Source organism: Rattus norvegicus, chromosome 1 (genome assembly GCF_036323735.1).
Source record: "Rattus norvegicus strain BN/NHsdMcwi chromosome 1, GRCr8, whole genome shotgun sequence".
Taxonomy (NCBI): domain Eukaryota; kingdom Metazoa; phylum Chordata; class Mammalia; order Rodentia; family Muridae; genus Rattus; species Rattus norvegicus.
Window position 1 is genome coordinate 247,898,760 of NC_086019.1, and position 20,827 is coordinate 247,919,586.

The following is a 20,827-nucleotide window of genomic DNA, read 5'->3' on the forward strand; positions in this document are numbered from 1 at the left end:
CTCCTGTTTGCAAATGCACCATAGAATCAGTAATATTAGGCCTTGGTGCCACCCTTGAGCTGGATCCCAATTTGGGCCTGTAACTGGACCTCCTTTCACTCAGTCTCTTCTCCATTTTTGTCCCTGCAGTTCTTTCAGACAGGAACAATTCTGGGTTAGAGTTTTTGACTGCGGAATGGCAACCCAATTCCTTCACTTGACATTTTGTCTTTCTACCTGAGGTGGACTCTACCTGTTCCCTCTCCAACTGTAGGGCATTTCCTTTTTTAAAAAAATTTACTTGTTCTTTTATTTATTTACATTTCAAATGTTATCCTCCTTCTCAGTTTACCCTATTCCCCTGTATGAGGTCGCTTCCCCACCCACTGATTCACTCCCAACTCACTGCCTTAGCATTCCCCTACACTGGGATATCAACCCTTCATAGGACTAAGGGCCTTCCCTCCCATGGATGCCAGATAACTCTGTCCTCTGCTACATATGCAGCTGGAGCCCTGGGTCCTTCTATGTGCCTTCTTTCATTGGTGGTTTAGTCCCTGGGAGCTCTGGACTGTCTAGTTGGATGATATTGTTGTTTTTCCTATTGGCTTGCAACCCCCCTCAGTTACCTCAGTCCTTTCTCAAACTCCCATGTGTGTCAGTCTATGGTGGTCTGTCATTCAGTCTCTTCTCCATTCTTTATCCTTCTATTTCCTTTAGCCAGGAGCAATTCAGGGTTAAATTTTTGAGAAGGTTGAATGGCTCCATTCACCAATCAGAGATGTGCCTAACCTCAGGATATTGTCTCTACAGGTTCCCTCTCTCTTTTTTGGGGTGGTGGTGGTATTTCAGCTAATGCCATCCCTGTTGGGTCCTGGGAGCCTTTGTTTTCCTGGCATCTGGGACTTTCTGTAGCCTACCACCCAGTTCTCCATCTTCTATTGCTACACACCTCTGTTCAATTTCCTGATCTTCTGAACATCTCCTCTGTCTCCTTCCAAACCTGAGCCTCGCCCCTGTTTTTCCTCTCCCCGTCCACTATTCCTTTCATGTTCTTCTAACACTAAACCTCCTGTGATTACTTTGCTCTCCTTTTTAAGTAGGACTGAAACATCCATACTTCGGTCTTCTTTCTTCTTGAGCTTCAATGGTCTCTGAGTTGTGTTGTCGGTATTCTGAGATTTTGTCCCAATATCCACTTGTCAATGAATACGTACCCTGTGTGTTCTTTTGTGACTGTGTTAACTCACCCAGGATGATGTTTTCTAGTTCTGTGAATTTCATGAAATCATTCTTTTTAATGGCTGTATAGTACTCCATTGTGTAAATGTACCACATTTTCTGTATCCATTTTTCTGTTGAGGGACATTTGGGTTGTTTCCATTCTCTGGATATTATGAATAAGGCTGCTATGATCACAGTGGAGCATGTGTCCTTGCTATATATTGGAGCATCTTTCTGGTATATACCCATGAGTGTATAGCTGTGTCCTCAGGTAGTTCTATGTCCAATATTCTGAGGGAATTTCTTTTGGAGTCCCTCCCTTTTTGTCCTGAGAATCTCTCACCTCCCAGATCTCTGGTACATTCTAGAGGGTTCCCCTACAACCCATCTTCCAAGGTTGCCTGTTTCCATTTTTTTATCTGACTCTCAGGGCTTTAGTCCTGTTTCCCCCAATACAAGATAATGTTTCTTCTTTTGCCACCTCAGCTTCTTTCCCAGCCTGGTCTCTTCTTCCGTCTGCTCTCCCGCCTACCACGATTGCATTCTTCTCTCTGCCATGTTGATTGGAGCAGGCTCAGTTGTGCCCTTTGGCTTGTTAGTTTTTTGAATTCTGTGGCTGTATCCTGGGAATTCTGTACTTTTTGTCTAATATGCATATATTAGTGAGTACACGCCATGCATGTCCTTTTGGGTCTGAGTTACCTCACTCAGGTTGCCATTGTTGTTAATAGGTAAATAGTATTTCATTTTGCAAATGAACCATGTTTTCATAACACATTCTTCCTTTGGGGGACATATGGGCTGTTTATAATTTCTGTTTGTCACACAGAAGGCCACTATGAACATAGGGGAAGACACACCCTGTGGCATGGTGGCACATCTTCTGGGTATATGCTGGGTCTTCAGGTAGATATATTTCCAATTTTCTGAGGAACCTGCAAGTTTATTTCCAGAGTGGTTGTGCCAGTTTGCAATCCCACCATCAATGGAGGAAGGTTCCTTTTCTCCACATCATTGCCAACATGTGCTGACACCTGAATTTTTGATTTTAGCCATTCTGATTGGTGTACTGTGGAATCTCAGGGCCATTTTGATTTGCATTTTTCTGATCACTGAGGACTTTGATCATTTCTTTAAGTGATTCTCAGGCATTCGAGATTCCTCTTTTTTGAATTCTCTGTTAAGTTTTATACCTCATTTTGAATGTGTGTGTGTGTTTTTTTTTTGTTTTTTGGTGGTTAGCTTTTGAGATTTTTGTGTATTTTCAATACTAACACCTATCAGATGTCAAGTTACTGAACATTTTTTTTCAATCTGTTGTATTTCAATTTGTCCTAATGACAATGTCCTTGTCTTACAGAACTTTTCTGTTTCATGAGGTCCCATTTATCAGTTCTTTATTTAGAGCCTGAGCCATTGTAGCCATTTTATTTAGGAAATAGTCTACTGTGCACATGAGTTCCATGCTCTTTCCCAATTTCCATTTTGTTACATTGTAAATTCAAAGTATCTTGTTTTAGGGTTGAGTTGCTTGACTCACTTGGACTTGAGCTTGTGTAATGTGACAAATACTGTTTTTTTCTGTCTTCTTTGTCAAAGATCAAGTGTCTGTAAGTTTGTATTGGTACAGGGACAGAAACACTGGTCAACAGAATAGAATTCAAGATCCAGAAATAAAATTAAAAACTTACAGACACTTGATCTTTGACAAAGAAGACAAAAAATATACAATGGAAAACAGACAACTCCTTCAAAAACTAGTGTTGGTCTAACTGGCAGACTGTATGTAGAAAAATGAAAATAAAAAAAAAACAATATTTGTTGGGATTTTACTGGGGGTTGCATCGAATCTATTGATTGCTTTGGTAGTGTTATTTTGTTAATTCTACCAATTCATGACCATAGGAGATCTCTCCATTTTCTGAGATCTTCTTTGATTTCTTTCTTGAGAGTTTGTTTGTTTACTTATTCATTCATTCATTCATTCTTTCTTTCTTTCTTTCTTTCTTTATTTATTTATTTATTTTTGCACTCCAGATTTTATTCCCCTTGTGATCCACTCCCTGGGAGTTCTACATCCAATACCTGCTCCCTGTTTCCCGATACTCCCCACCCACCAGTTTCAAGAAAGATGTCACCACCATACCCATCCCAACAGACCTCTAAACTTCCTAGGGCTTCCAGTCCCTTGAGGGTTAGATTCATCTTCTCTGACTTAACCCAGACCTGGGAATCCTCTTCTGTATATGTGTTGGAGGTCTCATCTCAGTTGTTGTATGCTGCCTGGTTGGTGATCCAGTGTCTAATCTCAGGGTCCCAAGTTAATTGAGGCTGCTGGTCCTCTTACAGGGTTGGCCTCCTCTTTAGCTTCCTACAGCTCTTCCCTAATTCAACTGGAGGGTAAGCAGTTTTTTTTTTCATTGGTTGGGTACACATATCAGCACCTGACTCTTTCAGCTGTTTGTTGGGTCTTTTGGAGAGAAGTCATGGTAGGTCCCTTTTTGTGAACACCCCATAGGGTCAGTAATGGTGTCAGGTCTTGGGCTTCCCCTTCAGCTGGACCCCACTTTGGGCCTGTCACTGGACTTTCTTTTCCTCAGGCTCTTCTCCATTTTCATCCTTGCATTGCTTTCGGACAGGAAGAATTATGGGTCAGAGCTTTGGTTGTGTGATAGCAACCCCATCTCTCATTTAATGACCTGTCTTTCTGCTGGTGGCGAATTCAATAATTTCCTTCTCCCCACTGTGGGGCCTTTCATCTAGGGTATCTGCCCTCTCTGATTCCAGAGAATCACTCACTTCCCATGTCTCTGGTACATTCTAGAGTGTCCTCCCAACCTCCTACCTCCTGAATTCACCTGTTTCAATTCTTTCTGCTGGCCTTCAGTGCTTCAGTCCTTTCACCCACACAATATAAGATTAAGTTACACTCTCCCCCAACACCTATCTCCTTTTCCCAACCTGTAGGATATCAATTTGTCTTATTGACTATGTCTGATGCCTTACAGAAGCTTTCTAGTTTCATGAGGTCCCATTTATCAATTCCTGAATTTAGTTCATGAGCCATCGGAGTTCTCGTTAGGAAATTTCTGCCTGTGCCAATGAGTTCAAGGCCCTTTCCCCTCTTTATGTTCTATTAGATTCAGTGTATCTGGTTTTATATTGAGGTCTTCAAAACACTTGCACTTGAGCTTTGTGCATCGTGACAAATATGGGCCTATTTGTAATTTTTTACATACAGACATCCAGATAGAATGGCACCATTTAATGAAGATGCTTTCTTTTTTCCTTTGTATATTTTTGGCTTCTTTGTCAAAGATCAAATGTGCATAAGTGTGTCGTTTTATTTGCACATCACTTCTCTGCATCCTATCCTCTAATTCTTACAGCTTTTCTACCACTTCTTAGCAGGAATATGGGGTTAATAAAGGGCTGAGTACTCGGACTCTTATTTTTTGCACTTTTATAATACACACATCTCTGCATAGACTTCTAATCTGTAAACAGAAACTTATTGTACCTAAATTTATAACAGCCCAAGTTTATGTATACACACACACACACACACACACAAACACACACATACACACACACACACACAGTAGTTGAACATTATGACCATTAGCATTATAACATCAGTAAGCTGTAACCTCGGGTTTTTGGCTTCTCCATCCATGGGCTTTTAACCAGCAACACATTTCTGGGTACTAAATTCCTTGCTGCAGGCTTTAAAACTAATCCAAATGTAGTTAGGTATCTTGTAATACTCATAGTTTTATTTACCAGTGAATATCCAAGATGGTGACGTTATATGACCAGTGATATAGACCAGAGGTTCCAGATGCAGATTAGGGATAGGATTTGACCCTGGGTAAGGACCGCAGGTGAGGGAGGAGTTTCTCAATCTTTGGTAGTGGAAGCTATGGACCTGAGTGGAAGTATCAGCTATTCTGGACTAAGGCACACATAGAGTGGCAGTTGAACAACTCAGTACAAGTTGCATTGAGCCAGATAAATCTGAGTAACTTAGAAAATGTGCACAATAGTAAAACTGTAGATGGGAAATTGAAAACTACTTAACCAAATTAAGCTAATGAGAAGTAAGTATAAGTCAGTCTTATTAGCTTTACTGCTATCAACACTTTGTATTTAGCACTTATGAACAAGCAACCCCGGTCACAAATTAATTTTATTTGTAATAAAATGCCAAGACAAGGTAGTCACTTTATTATTTGTAGTATAGGACTATTAATTATATGGAATGTGTGCCTGCAAACCTGACATATGTATATGGGTGCATATTTGTATATGCACATGCATGTGTACAACTCTGTATATGAATATATGATCATATATACATATAACCTAACTGTGAAAGGTTAGTATCATTTAAAAGCTTCTCAGAAATTACTGTTTTGAGCTCAAATGCTGATCTCTGTGAACAGCAATATTTTGTTATCTGGAATGTAAACTGGGAAAGACATACTTCTTAAGAATATTTAGGAGAAAACCAATGAATATCCTATATATCATTTAAGTAATTTACGCACATGTATTACATTGGCAATGAAGTCAGAAAGCATAGTATGCAATCAACTTTTAGATTCTACATTTGGATCCAGACACACTGTTAAGTGGACTTAGAAAACTGGGTATGAAGAGCAGCACTTAGTTATTGTCTGCTATGTAGCATTTGGTAAGTAGAGAATATGTAGCAGAGGGTGGCATTGTCCAGCATCAATAGGAGGAAAAGCAGTTGGTCCTTGGAAGTCTCCTGTCTTCAATGTGGGGTAATGCAAGAGTATAGATGTTGGAGTGGGTAGGTGGGAGTGGGAGCATCTTCATAGAAGGAGAGGGACAGGGGAGGAGATTCTGGGAGAGGAGGGAAAGGGGATAACATTTGAAATGTAAATATATAAAGTGTCCAAGAAAATTTAAATGAAAAGTAAAATAAATAATAAAAAGGTTTTTTTTGTTGGATATTTTAAAATTTACATTTGAAATGGTATAGCCTTATCCAGTTTCCCATGCATAAACCCCCTATTCCATCTCCCCCTTCCTCTGTTTCTGGGAGAGTGTTCCCCCAGCCTCCCATCCACCCCTACCCAACTCTCTGCTCTGACTTTCCCCTACAATTGGGCACCAAGCCTTGGCAGGACCAAGGGCTTCTCCTCCAATTCGGGGCTGACAATGGCATACTCTGCTACATATGCACCTGGAGCCATGAGTATGTCCACGTATACTCTTGGATGGTGGTTTAGTCCTTAGAAGCTCCGGTTTGTTGGTAATGTTTTTCTTTTTCATTTTGTAATTATTTGAACTTATAATATTTCCTTTTATTTATCGGCTATTGTTTCCTTTTTTTTATTAACTTGTGTTTCTTATTTACATTTCGATTGTTATTCCCTTTCCCAGTTTCCGGGCAAACATCTCCCTAACCCCTCCCCCTCCCCTTCTTTATGGGTGTTCCCCTCCCCATCCTCCCCCTATTGCCGCCCTCCCCCCAACAATCACATTCACTGGGGGTTCAGTCTTAGCAGGACCAAGGGCTTCCCCTTCCACTGGTGATCTTACTAGAATATTCATTGCTACCTATGAAGTCAGAGTCCAGGGTCAGTCCATGTATAGTCCATAGGTAGTGGCTTAGTCCCTGGAAGCTCTGGTTGCTTGGCATTGTTGTTCATAAGGGGTCTCGAGCTCCTTCAGTCTCTTCGAGTTCTTTCTCTGATTCCTTCAACGGGGGTCCCGTTCTCAGTTCAGTGGTTTGCTGCTGGCATTCACCTCTATATTTGCTGTATTCTGGCTGTGTCTCTCAGGAGCGATCTACATCCGGCTTCTGTCGGCCTGCACTTCTTTGCTTCATCCATCCTGTCTAATTGGATGGCTGTATATGTATGGGCCACATGTGGGGCAGGCTCTGAATGGGTGTTCCTTCTGTATCTATTTTCACCTTTGCCCTTGGCAAGAATACCTGCCAAGGGTATTCTTGTTCCCCTTTTAAAGAAGGAGTGAAGCATTCACATTTTGATCATCCATCTTGAGTTTCATTTGTTCTAGGCATCTAGGGTAATTCAAGCATTTGGGCTAATAGTCGCTTATCAATGAGTGCATACCATGTGTGTTTTTCTGTGATTGGGCTACCTCACTCAGGATGATATTTTCCAGTTCCAACCATTTGCCTACGAATTTCATAAAGTCATTGTTTTTGATAGCTGAGTAATATTCCATTGTGTAGATGTACCACATTTTCTGTATCCATTCCTCTGGTGAAGGGCATCTGGGTTTTTTCCAGCTTCTGGCTATTATAAATAAGGCTGCTATGGACATAGTGGAGCACGTGTATTTTTTATATGTTGGGGCATCTTTTGGGTATATGCCGAAGAGACGTATAGCTGGATCCTCAGGCAGTTCAATGTCCAATTTTCTGAGGAACCTCCAGACTGATTTCCAGAATGGTATTATTTTTCTTAAGGGGTTGCAAACCCATTCAGCTCCCTTAATACTTTCTCTAACTTATCCAATTGGGACCCTATTTTCAGTTGGCTGCAAGCCAACCTGTATTTGTCATGATCTGGCAGAGTCTCTCAGAAGACAACAATATCAGGCTCCTTTCAGCATGTACTTCTTGGAATCAGCAATATTGTCTAGGTTTGGTGACTATATATGGGCTGAAACACCAAGTGCAGAGTCTCTGTATGGCCTTTCCTTCAGTCTGTGCTCCCATCTTGTCTCCATATTTCCTCTTATGAATATTTTTGTTCTACCTTCTAAGAAATACTGAAGCATCTAAACTTTGGTTGTCCTTCTTGAGCTTCATATGGATAGTCCATAAGGTAATCAGAGCTTTTGGGCTAATATCCACTTATCAGTGAGTGCATGCCACGTGTGATTTTTTGTGTTTGGCTTACTACACTGAGGATGATATTTTATACTTTCATCCATTTGTGTAAGAATTTTATTTTTCATGAAGTCATTCTTTTTAATAGTTGAGTAGTATTCCATTGTGTAACTGTACCACATTTTCTGTCTCCATTCTTTTCTTAAAGGACATCTGTGTTCTTTCCAGCACCTGTCTATTATTAAGAAGGCTGCTGTGACCATAGTGGAGTATGTGTCCTTGTTATACAGTGGAACATCTTTTGGGTATATGCTGAGGAGTGGTATAGCTGATTCCTCAGGTAGTCCTATGTCCATTTTTTCTTAGGAAACTCCACACTAATTTCCAGAGTGATTGTATCAGCTTTCAATCCCAGCAACAATGGAAAAGTATTCCTCTTTCTCCACATCCTCGCCAGCATCTGCTGTCACCTGAGTTTTTTATCTTATCCATTCTGACTGGTATGAGGTAGAATCTCAGAGTTGTTTTGATTTGCATTTCCCTGATGTCTACGGATGTTCAACATTTCTTTAGGTACTTTTCAGCAATTCCATATTCCTCACTGAGAATTCTTTGTTTACTTCTGTACCACATTTTTTAATAGGCTTATTGGAGGTTGGTGGGAAGGGGTTGTTGGTTGGTTGGGGAAACACCCTCATAGAAGAAGTGGAAGGGAAAATGAGCTAGGGGCTTATGGATTTCAATCCAGGAAAGGGGATATTATTTGAAATGTAAATAAAAATATCCTAGTGAAAAAGCAGAAACAATAAATGATTATTATTATTATAAACAAGGGAATGAAACAATTTGGATTCTTCTACCTACTGACTGCCAGTTGAAAACACCATATGTTGAAAATGCGATCTTTTTTTCCATTGGCTGTTTTTAGCTCCTATGTCAAAGATCAAATGACTGTAGGTGTGTATGTTCATTTCAGACTCTTCATTTCTATACCATTGATCTACCAGTCTGTCTCTGTCCCAAAACCAAACAGATTTTATCACTATTACTCTGTAATACATCTTGAGGTCAGGGACTATGATTAACCCAGAAGTTCTTTTATTGTTGAGAATAGTTTTTGCTTCCCTGGGTTTTTTTGTTATTCCAAATGAATTTGCAAGTTTCTCTTTCTAATTCTATGAAGAATTGAGTTGGAATTTTGATGGGAATTGCACTGAATTTGTAGATTGCTTTTGGCAAGATGGCCAATTTTACAATATCAATCCTGCCAATCCTTGAGCAGGGGAGATCTTTCCATCTTCTGAGGTCTTTCTTCAGAGACTTGAAGTTCTTGTCATACAGATATTTTGCTTCCTTGATGAGAGTTCCACAGAGGTATTTTATATTAATTGTGACTATTATGAAGGGTGTCATTTCCCTAATTTCATTCTCAGCCTGTTTTTCCTTTGTGTAGAGGAAGGCCACTCATTTGTTTGAGTTAGTTTTATACCCAGCCACTTTGCTGCCATTTACCACATTGAGGATTTCTCTGGTAGATCTTTTGGGCTTATTTAAATATACTGTCATATCATCTGCAAATAGTGATATTTTGAGTTCTTCCTTTCTAACTATATCCTCTTTGCCTCATTTTTTTCCAATTGCTCTAGGTATAATTTGAGTACTACATTGAATAAGAAGGGGGAGATTGGGCAGCCTTGTCTAGTTCCTGATTTTAGTGGGATTATTTAAAGTTTCTCTCCATTTAGTTTGATGTTGTCTACTGGTTTGTTGTATAGTGCTTTTACTATGTTCAGGTATGGGCCTTGAGTTTCTGATCTTTCCAAGACTTTTAACATGAAGGGATGTTGGATTTTATCAAACGCGTTTTCAGCATCTAATGAGATGATTATGTGGCTTTTTCTTTGAATTTGTTTATTTGGTGAATAATCTTGATGAATTTCTGTATAATGAACCATCCCTGCATCCCTGTGATGAAGCCTACTTTATCATGATGTATGATCATTTTAATGTGTTCCTGGATTTGTTTTGTAAGATATTTATTGAGTAATTTTTCATTGATATTCATAAGAGGAATTGGTCTGAAATTTTCAAAGAGACCAATCAGTATGACTGTGCTAGAGCATAGACTTGTAAACATTTTTCTGTGTAGGGTCAGCTCATGAATACTTATTTTCCATAGAAAGAACATATGGCCACAATCATTTAGTGCCATCTTTCTATTAAAAAATGGACAACAGGATGTGACATAGATTTGTAAAAATTTATTCATAAGTGCAGGTGCAGGTTATGATTTGCTGTCTTTCATGCCGTACTTTGTTGTCTGAAATAAAGAATTAGAATTGAAGAATACATGCTTTTACTAGTCTTTCCCAGACGATTCCCATGGTCTGGACCACTGTACTAGGGCTAGTAAAATAAGAAAAAAGACAATATATGACTTCTCATGATTTTTCGGTAGGATCCACCAGAACGATAAGATAAAATGAATTTCAGGAAACAAAAGTACCTGAAGTAATGTGAGAAAGGGAGATGTGTATTTTTCACAGATACTAACATAGATAAGGTGATTTAAATTGTGTTAATAGTGTTATTACATAATATCAAACACTGTAGTGTTACTTATTTTTAAATTAGGATATATGAATAATCATATCCTGACTAAATATCCATAGATATAATATGATGAAATCCCTACCGTATGCTATCTGCTAAGCTTTATTCATCGTTTTCATAATTATGTTATATATACTCTCTCCTTCATCCTAGTAGAGCTATTTGTGTGTATTTCCCCTGTCTTCATGACCTATTCTCTCCTCAGTTTATATGGTCTAATTATTCTTCCCTATACATGACATGTTACTAGTGAACTCGCTTATGGAATGGAGCCATGGTATTTTCACATTGTGAGACTACTTTTTCCCCATTCCTTCTAGATATTTGAACTTTTATACTTTTTACAAGTTCAACTTTGGTGCAAATTTGCAGCAATATTGAGTCCATAAAGTTGTGAACAAAGCAATGAATAACAAATGTGTAATATAAGCTTGTAACATCTTGAACAGTGTGTAACCACTTTCTCAATCCTATTGATTTAAGAGTAGTACAAATACCTTAAAGAAAGAACTGGTTTATTTTACTACAGTGCAAGCAGTTTGGATTATAGACCAGTTGTAGCATAACAGAGACCCCCCATATTGTTAGAGTCAAATGCCTTTGATTTTTTTCTCACTATATTTAGCATATGGATTTTTGTTTTTAATGAATGAACAACAATCTTGTTTACATCCTTTTAAGTCTTGATGCTAATTTTTATCATACAAATTTAGATGTAGAGTATCTCTGAATTCAAGCAAAAATATATGAGTGTACGGAATGAAATTTAGATCCTCTGTATTAGTCTCTGCAATGTTGTGCTAATTTCTTCTGGCACTACATTTTCAGTTCTGTGTTGGTAACCATGCAGAAAATGGGGTGATATTGTAGAATCATTGTTATCATAGGTGCTTGTAAACAATTTACCAGAAAATTACATCAACCAATTTTTAGGAAAATCACAATCCACATTCGGAATTTACACTTGAAAACTTATCAATCACTGTGACTGATTTGTTTGGTGCTGGGACAGAGACAACAAGCACAACACTGAGATATGCTCTGTTGCTCCTGCTGAAGTGTCCAGAGGTCACAGGTAAGGACACAGGTGGTGAACCTTGGCATTCTCATTGTATGCTGGGAAGACGTTGTTGATGTCCTGTGTATTATTCTTAGAAAAGTCTGCCCTTGACTTTTTGTGCTACTGGCCAGAAAGTGTAGGATGAATGAGAGGAATGAAGAGACTGTCCACATAGGAAAAGAATGCTGTTAAGTGTCTGGGTTCTTTTGGAGATAATCTGGGAAAGGCACTTACAGCCTTCTTTGGCTTGCTTTGCCTATACATTTTTTGTCCCCAAATTAGGTTTTCAGAGCAGGCAACTTTTTGTACTTACCTTCTTTGTTTCTAATAAACCTAATTTTGAGGTATACAGAGGTGAAAACTTACTTCACTGAAATAAGCATGAATTCTGGAATTTCTGAGCTTATCTGAGATAATGTCTACTCTGAGAAGGAGTAAAAATAATAAATTCATTAGAAAGTTATTTCCATATAAGGCAATAGTTATAGAAAAAGGAATGTTATTATTTCAAATATCCATTTCCATGCAACCTATATTGCTCACACTTATTCCAGTTGTACCAGCAGCATTTATTTTAAAAATATTATTATAGAAAAGTTATTCTACTATTATTATTTTACAGTATTTATTAAGTTATCTATCATGCTTCTGAATAGGTCTGTATACTTAAAATTTAAGAAAAAAATATATTACTGGATAGAACAAAAGTTTCCCTATGACACTTATGTAGCCAGATAGCTTTAAATGTTACTATTGCACATGTGGTAAGTATGCAGTTTTAATGCTTTCATTAGTCTAACATCTGGAGATAGAAAAAAGGAAATAACAAAGTGCGACAGACGTTTTTCTTATATTATTGTCATCAGAGTAAATAGAGCATCCATAAGAACTGTCTTAATTTCTTCCAAAGGGGACGTGGTTCCCTCTGTTTCCTCTTAAAGGGGAGTGTGTACCCTGGAGAAAGCATCTGATTGTGCCAACCCAAAAGTTACTTTTAAATACATTCAATATTTTAGCATATATGAAGTTCACCTCTCAATTTTATGTAATTTACATTAAAGTGACTCTAGCAAAAATATGAATAATAATTAATAATTAAAGGGTAGGAGAAATGGAAAATGTCACATGATTAAGAGCTTCACAAAAATACTTAAATACAACAGTGTAATGAGGAACAAAGAAAAATGGGGCAGGGAAGATGACACTGTAACATAGATATCAGATGAACATGTAAACTACATTTCTACAGTTACAGTATGGATGTCGATTGAAAACAATAAGGAGCCAACATAGGGCTATAAAAGGTTTATAAAAGGGGTCTCTTCTTGCTTGGGCTCCCTTTCTACCCACAGTCCTGCAGTGACTAAGTGTCCCCCATGGAAGAAGACAGAGTTGCTTTTAAAGAGTCAGCCTAAGTAGCCCTGTATTCAAAGATCTTTAGTGGCTGACAGAGAAAGAGCAATCTACAGGGATGAAAGGGGAAGAGTGACCATGTTCCAGTTCCAGAATTGAGAGGATCAGAGCACCTTTCTCTAATTTGCTTGTGAATTTTAGTGGCAAGATCTACCTCTTAGTTAAGTTAGTAACTGTGTGTGTGTGTGTGTGTGTGTGTGTGTGTGTGTGTTATCTATCACCTTAATAAACCATTCTAAATACTCTGCAATGTGAAGAGAATGAAACCACTAATCCAAGAAACAGTCACAGAATTTCAGAACATCAGACTAAATATAAGCATGACATCCTCTAGAAAGACCCCTGAGTCACATGTAAACACTTGCCTTGAGACTGCTAAGCAAAAATGTAAGCCTGGACTCCAGTATTCGTAGAAATGTGTCTTTTCTTAATGAAACACCTGAGAATATTTTTATCTACTTCTCTGAATCAGGGTCAAGGAAGTCATGGGCTCCAGGAATCAGAACAGCCCACATAGAAAGATAAGATAAAGGCTAGGTTTCTGGACACATGACCTATAGAGATCTCTATTCTGTCTTTACCATGTGGATCCTGCATGCATGAACAAAGATGAGGGAAAAAGGAGAAGTAATATGTGGTCTGATGCCTACATCAACTGAGCTTTTATTTCAAGAGCTATGAATTTAAATACTTAGATACAATTTTAAACTCATAAAATGGAATATTGCAAACTAAATATAAATGACTAGTACTAGTAGAAGATGATCAAATTTTTCATGATGGATAATCATATTTATATACTGTCAATGAATCTCACAGTGAAAATTGGAATAACTAAATTCTGAAATCAAACACATTGTTCATGAAGTAACAGAAAGTGTGATGCTTGTGTTGTCTTTTTGAAGCTGTCTTTTAGCATATGGAATATAACTGTAATTCATGCTTTTCATTTTTCACAACAGAAGATATTTTATGTAATTGGCTGCATAGCAAACATTAATTATTGACAAATATGTTTATACTTCAGAAGCACTTGTTGACTTTGACGGTGACCTATTATGAACATTATATCCCACCAAATTTCTCTCTCTCTCTCTCTCTCTCTCTCTCTCTCTCTCTCTCTCTCTCTCTCTCTCACACACACACACACACACACACACACTAAAGATATTTTAAGATATATTTTTGACAAAAATTCAATGTTTGATTTCTAATTATCTTTTTCAGACTATGATATGACGGTTATTTATGTTGTTATGCTACTTGAAGTATTTACTTAATCCTTTTGTTCTTGTTATTATAATAATACATAGTGATGTATTTTAACAGCTATTAGTGAGATAGTGATATGCATCTATATATAGCATATCTGCATGCCTTAATGTACTCCTGGATATAAAATGCATTTGTAATGCTACTTTTGTGCATCATGTAGTCATGCATTGTGATAAACAATTTACTTCTTTCCCATTTCAACACTTCTACTGTGACCAACCAGCTAAAGTCCAGGAAGAGATTGATCGTGTGGTTGGCAAACATCGCAGCCCTTGCATGCAGGACAGGAGCCGCATGCCCTACACAGATGCCATGATTCATGAGGTCCAGAGGTTCATTGACCTCATTCCTACCAACCTGCCACATGCGGTGACCTGTGACATTAAGTTCAGGAACTACCTAATACCCAAGGTAAGCTTTCCTTTTCTCTGCTGCACATCTGTGCTGTGTGCTCCAGTCTTCTCAGTCACACTTTACCTTTGATTCCTACATTTTTTCTCCCCATTCTTTCATGGTATTCCCTGAGGATTGAGGATATGATTGAATCCTTAACCCTCATTTTTTTCTTTTCCTTATTTCTCTATCCATGCTTAAACTTATCACTTCTATCATACTTGCCCTGTTCTTTGATAATATACACATTCAATTATACCCCTTTATTACATATTTTTTCCTTGGACTGTGAGTTTCCCATTGGGAATGCTATGTAGGTTTCTACATAACTTCTTACATACATCACATTTTGTTTAAGCCTTCATTTTTTTGCCAACTTTCCCTTTCATATAACTTTACTACCTCTTTAAATCCTGCCCCCAGTACTGTCCTTTCTACTTTCATTTAACATGTATTCTACTACCCCCATGCGTTTCCACTGACAATCACCTGCATTTAGCTATCTAGTCCCAACATATACCCTAAGTTAAAAAGCCTAAAACACACAAATATTTTAACCATGACTCTCAAGGTAGAGAAAATATGTAGCATTTGTATCTTTGAGCTGTATGACCTAAGTAAGTATACGTTTTTCTCATGAGTATGAGAAGTGTTCTCTTCTTTTGGGTAGGGTCATCCAAGCATTTCTGGATTTAACCAGTCTGGTTGTGATGAATAATGTTTTTGATATGAACTTTGTAAGGGTAAATTTTATTCACCTGATGAAGTTGTCATCTAGGTTTAATGCTAAATAAGCACATCCTTTCTTGTTCTTTTTGAACTCTGGTTGGCTGGTTTAACTCAGTTCTTTTGGCCCAAACTTCTCTCCAAGCTGACTGATTCAATCTGACTTCTCTCAGATTCTCACCCAATCAAACTAACTCTGGCAATCTATTCTAATCTTTTGACTCTTTATATTGTCTGAGTCATTCTGACTTTACTTGTGTCTAACTTGTTCTCCTTGAAACCTGTCTCTGTAAATCTGCCCCTGATAAAAACTGCTGCTGAACTCCACAAAATGAACTACCATGAACTCCACTCCTTTCTCCTGTCTTTTAGGTCACTGAACTAATGCAACTAATTAAATGGAACTCAGAGATTTATATGTCTCTGTCTCCTGAGTGCTGGGATTAAGGGTGTATGCTACCATTCCTGGACCTATGCTTTGGTTTAACTGAAACTTCCTCTATGCAATACTGGTCTTGAACTCAGAGGTTTGTTTGCCTTTGTCTCCTGGAATTTAAGGCATATCTGTATTATAGCCAGGTCACACAGATCTAAAAGGAGTTTGGATATGATCTCTTGCCCAAGCAGCCATGTTGCTTGCTTAAAATTCTGCTAGAGATGATGATTTCACTACTGAAGTACTGACCTAAAATTGATCTGAAGGCACTTTAGTAACATCACTGTCACAGTTCTCATACTCTTCCTATGCTTTCTCTGTCATAAATATACCTGATATTCTTTAAACTTAATCTTACCTATGGACCAGAAGATTGAACTATGTTATTTACTATTTTCCTTATAAGTCATGAATTTTTGTAACTTGCTTGTTTGTTACTCTTCTGTGTGTCATTACAGGGAACAACAATAATAACATCACTCTCATCAGTGCTGCATGACAGCAAGGAATTCCCCGACCCAGAGATATTTGACCCTGGCCACTTTTTAGATGGGAATGGAAAGTTTAAGAAAAGTGACTATTTCATGCCTTTCTCAGCAGGTAATAGAAACTCATTTCCATGGTTCCAGTGACATGCAGAACCGTGGGGACTTAGAGTGTGACTCTACATGTGCTGATAGCTTGCATCTGCATGATAAGGAGCATAATTTTCATTGTGTATGCACTGTCCTTGATATGACCACCTTCTTTATCAGGGTATGAAAATGAGTGTTTTGATTGTTTATCAGTTATTCATAAATTGAGAAACCTAGAGTATAGGGAATTTGCTTTCTTCTTTTAGGTAAATTACAGAAATACCAAGGATACCATTCTAGAAACTAAACTTCACTTACATTTTACTTACTCCCCATGAAAATGGAGACTTCTTCAAAATTAAATTCCTTCTTTGCTCTTACTCACCTCCAGACTGGATAATAAGCTATGTCTCCTAAAACATAGAAAAGCACCAAGGGGCCTAAAACATATACAGGAAACAGAGGAGTGATTACTTCATGCCAATACAGTATAGTTAATGCATGTGAGATTATCACATATCCCTAGGCCAGAGGGATACTGGGAAAAGTTCATACCTTGCTCTTTCACACATTACATTTTGTACAAAACATAGAGCAGCATTCTCATTAAAATGTCTAACTTACTCAAAGGGTATAGGTCACAAATAATATTCAAAAGAAAATGGAGATCATTTCTTTGATGTTTGTTAACCAATTGAAGAGGACATTTTCTCTCTTTTGAAAAATTTTCAGATCACCTTAGTTTGATGAAAATATTGTAGATATGCCATCATGCCCTGCAGTGGCCTCAGGGTTCCCCTCTCCCAAATTCAGGGTATGAACAGTGGATATAAAGTACATTTCTGTAGTGTGTGTGCTACCTTAGTTTTATGTTCTTTATGAAAAATTAAAAACCTCCCCCTCCACAACTTTCCTCTTGCTTTGAATATAGGTAAGATCATAACATCTATCTAGGTGACTAGTACTTTTGAATGATGTATTCTTTGATATCATATGTTAGTTTGAAAAATGACTCTTTTTGTCTAAAATGTTTTTCCTTTAGCCATCCATTAATCTAAAAAAATGTATGCTTTAACTCAGTAGTTACTGTTATTCCCTTGTATTTTTTGTACCAGTGCAGTACATCTCAGGTCAACACCGTGTACAAGGAATAATTACCTTTTTTGGCATTTTCCTCCTAGGAAAACGGATGTGTGCAGGAGAGGGCCTAGCCCGCATGGAGTTATTTTTATTCCTGACCACGATTTTACAAAACTTTAAGCTGAAATCTGTACTTCACCCAAAGGATATCGATACAACTCCAGTTTTCAATGGATTTGCCTCTCTGCCACCATTTTATGAGCTGTGCTTCATTCCTCTCTAAAGAGATCAAATTGGCTGGGGATTTAGCTCAGTGGTAGAGCGCTTACCTAGGAAGCGCAAGGCCCTGGGTTCGGTCCCCAGCTCCGAAAAAAAGAACCAAAAAAAAATAAATAAATAAATAAATAAAGAGATCAAATTGCCTGGCTCCGGATGTATTGTATTTTCTCCCTTCAAATAACTCCTACAGTCCTCAAGATTCAAGAAATATACACATTGCATTTTCCAGTTTCTGGAGTCACTGCTCACATATATCTGCACTTCCCTATTCTCTGTAACAGTCTCCCAATCTCATGTACCTATGTATATCTAAATTTGAGTTCTTACTGTGGTTTAGCTATAGCACTGGTAATTCACAGAAATTTATCTTCTTTATGTTCTCAAAAATAAGATCTTTTGATTGAGTTGCCTTTGTTCAGTGTTTCCTTACAATTCAGGCTAAAACCAAAACACTAGATTCTCAATATATCATGTTGTTCCGTATAATGATAACAGAGCATGTAAAGTGGCAGTTCTGGGGAGGAACAGGTTCCTCCTGTTGCCCTTTTCATTCAAGTCTGAAGACCCAACCTTCATCTTCAGTGCATGTCTCAAAGTCAGTGCATGTGCTCATTATACCAGGGTTTGAGAGGCAGGCACAGGAGGATCCCTTGGGTTTCCTGGTCACCATACTAGATTAATAGCCATACTAGGGAGATAAACTGTTTCGCAAAACAAGACAAGATGTTTCTAACAGAAACAGTACTAGTAAAAGTTTTACTTCTGGCCTTTACATAGATATGACTCTCTTCTCAAACATGCAACTAGTCATGCACACATTATCTTCCCCTTTAACTAATATAAAAGGGAACGTGAATGGGAGATTAGTAAGAAAGCTTTTTTTTCCTGAATGTTAAGTATAGCCACTAGCAGTATTTGTGTTTGAAACATATAAATGCTGATGAGAAACTGAAGAACTCTGTAGACAAATACAATGAAGACAACTCACAGGGAGGAATAAACATGCAGGTTGTGTGAAGATTTGCTTTCAACAATACTGACAAAAAACTCTTAGTGCTTTTTCCTTTGATTTATTCTTTCTTCATATAGAATCTCCTCACTACAGCCCCTCCCCCAACATTCCACTTCTTCAAGTTCCTCTTGAAGGAACCGTTATTCTTCCCCAGATCCATTGTTCTTTCATTTCCCTTCAGAAAATAGCAGGCCTTCTAGGGATATCAAGCCAACTTGGCATTAAAAGGTGTGGCGAGATTAGCTACAAATCGTCATATCAAGGTCCTACTCGACAAGGAAGAGGAAAATGGTCCAAAGAGTAGACAAATGAGGCAGAGATACCCAGAATTCCTCCTGTTAGGAGTCCCCAAAACACTAAGCTATGCAACCACATCATGTATGCAGAGGACCTAATGCAGACCCCTTTGGTCTTTGCTTCCATCTATGTGAACTGTTATGGCTCTGAATAGTTGATTATCTAGGCTGTGTTCTCATAATGATTTTTTTTGTATACATGTGCTTTTAGGACTGACCACTTGGTATTTGTGCTAGTAAGAACTTTTTCCCATGGGATTTGGGTGCACGAAACTGTGGGATGGTGCCAGTTCACTTCCGGGCAGAGCCAAAAACAGGAAGGGCTCTGACCCCAAGGAATTCTGCCTCTGTGTATCCTGAATCCACCAAGCAGGTCACTTGGTAGCAGAAAAGTGGGTCTTATGTCTGCTCTCAACTGTGGTGGCGCTTCTGGGACTGTCTTCCAGCTCTAGGCGTGGGCAGGAATTAAAGGGTCCTGCCCCTAATTGCTCCTATAGGTTCTTGCACCCAGTGGCCACAGATGGCACTGTGCAATTCTCTTGGGTCTGGACTGTGGGCAGAGGATCTTCTCCTCTCACTTCTCAGAAGTATCTACACTTCTGAATGTCCAACTCTCTCCCCCATAGGATATTGGTGCAGGGAGCTATTTGGCCAGTTCATTAAGGTCCTGGGCACAGAAAATTAATTATTCCATTTGTTTACACTTCAAATGATATCTCCCTTCCCAGTTAACTCACTATACCACACCCATGCCATCTACCATCTCCCCTCTCAGCTTTGCCTACATTAGGGTGCTTCCCACCCCATCCACCCACTCCTGCTCCACCATTCCAGCATCCTCTTATGCTGGGGCATCAAATCTCCCCAGTACCTCTGGCTTTCCCCCATTGATGTCAGATAAGGCCATCCTTAGCCATATATGTATCTGGAGCCGTGGATCCTTCCCTGTACAACCCTTGGTGCTATAATTCCTGGGAGCACTAGGTAGTCTGGATAGCTGATGTTGCTCTTTCTATGGGGCTGCAATCCCCCTCTGCTACCCCATTCCTTCTGTTGTCTCCCCTACCAGAGGCCTGGAGCTCAGTGTGATGGTTGGCTCCAAGCTTCTACATCTGCACTGATCAGTTGCTGGATGAACCTCCCAGTTAACAGGTAGACTAGGTTCCTGTTAGCATTTGCCTCTTGTCAACAGCAACAGTGTCAAGATTGGTGTCTGCAGACAGAATAAATACCCAGATGAGATTGTCCCCCCATGTTCCTTCCTTCAGTCTCTGCTCCATTTTTTGTCCCTGTTCTTCCTTTGAACAGGAATATTAATGTGTTAAAAACCTTGAGATGGGTGGATGGCACTTTACATCAAATGGGGGTTGTGCCTATCTACTGAAAGTGGTCTCAATAGGTTCTATCTCCCCTTCCCTGTGCCTTTTGGCTAAAGTCATTACTCTTGAGTCCTGAGAGCCTTTTGCTTTCCTGGTATCTTAGACCCTCCAGTCTCTACCCCATTTCTTCATCCCCCACTGCTACATATTGCTACTGTATCTCCTGACCCTCTGTTTCTCTCTCCTGTCTCTTTCAGTGCCTGATTCTGCCCACCTTTTTTCCTCCCCTGTTCTCTTCCTCCCAGGTGG

General features: G+C 38.7%; 1 protein-coding gene across 4 annotated transcripts in view; it reads left to right on the top strand.

Annotated features, from left to right (window-relative positions):
• The window catches only part of Cyp2c6v1 (cytochrome P450, family 2, subfamily C, polypeptide 6, variant 1), a 37,747-nt gene extending 19,702 nt beyond the window's left edge, over positions 1 to 18,045 (top strand). For 2 of the 4 annotated variants that reach the window (XM_039108989.2, XM_039109012.1), the window contains 4 exons: positions 11,588 to 11,729; positions 14,626 to 14,813; positions 16,416 to 16,557; positions 17,714 to 18,045. In XM_039108989.2, coding sequence (XP_038964917.1) covers positions 11,588 to 11,729; positions 14,626 to 14,813; positions 16,416 to 16,557; positions 17,714 to 17,895 — 654 coding nt within the window. In that variant the 3' untranslated portion in view covers positions 17,896 to 18,045. Of the gene's footprint in view, positions 1 to 11,587; positions 11,730 to 14,625; positions 14,814 to 16,415; positions 16,714 to 17,713 lie in introns of all 4 variants that reach the window. The other 2 variants (XM_039109003.2, NM_001013904.2) reach the window with 2 other exon arrangements.
• The last annotated feature ends 2,782 nt before the right edge of the window (positions 18,046 to 20,827 follow it).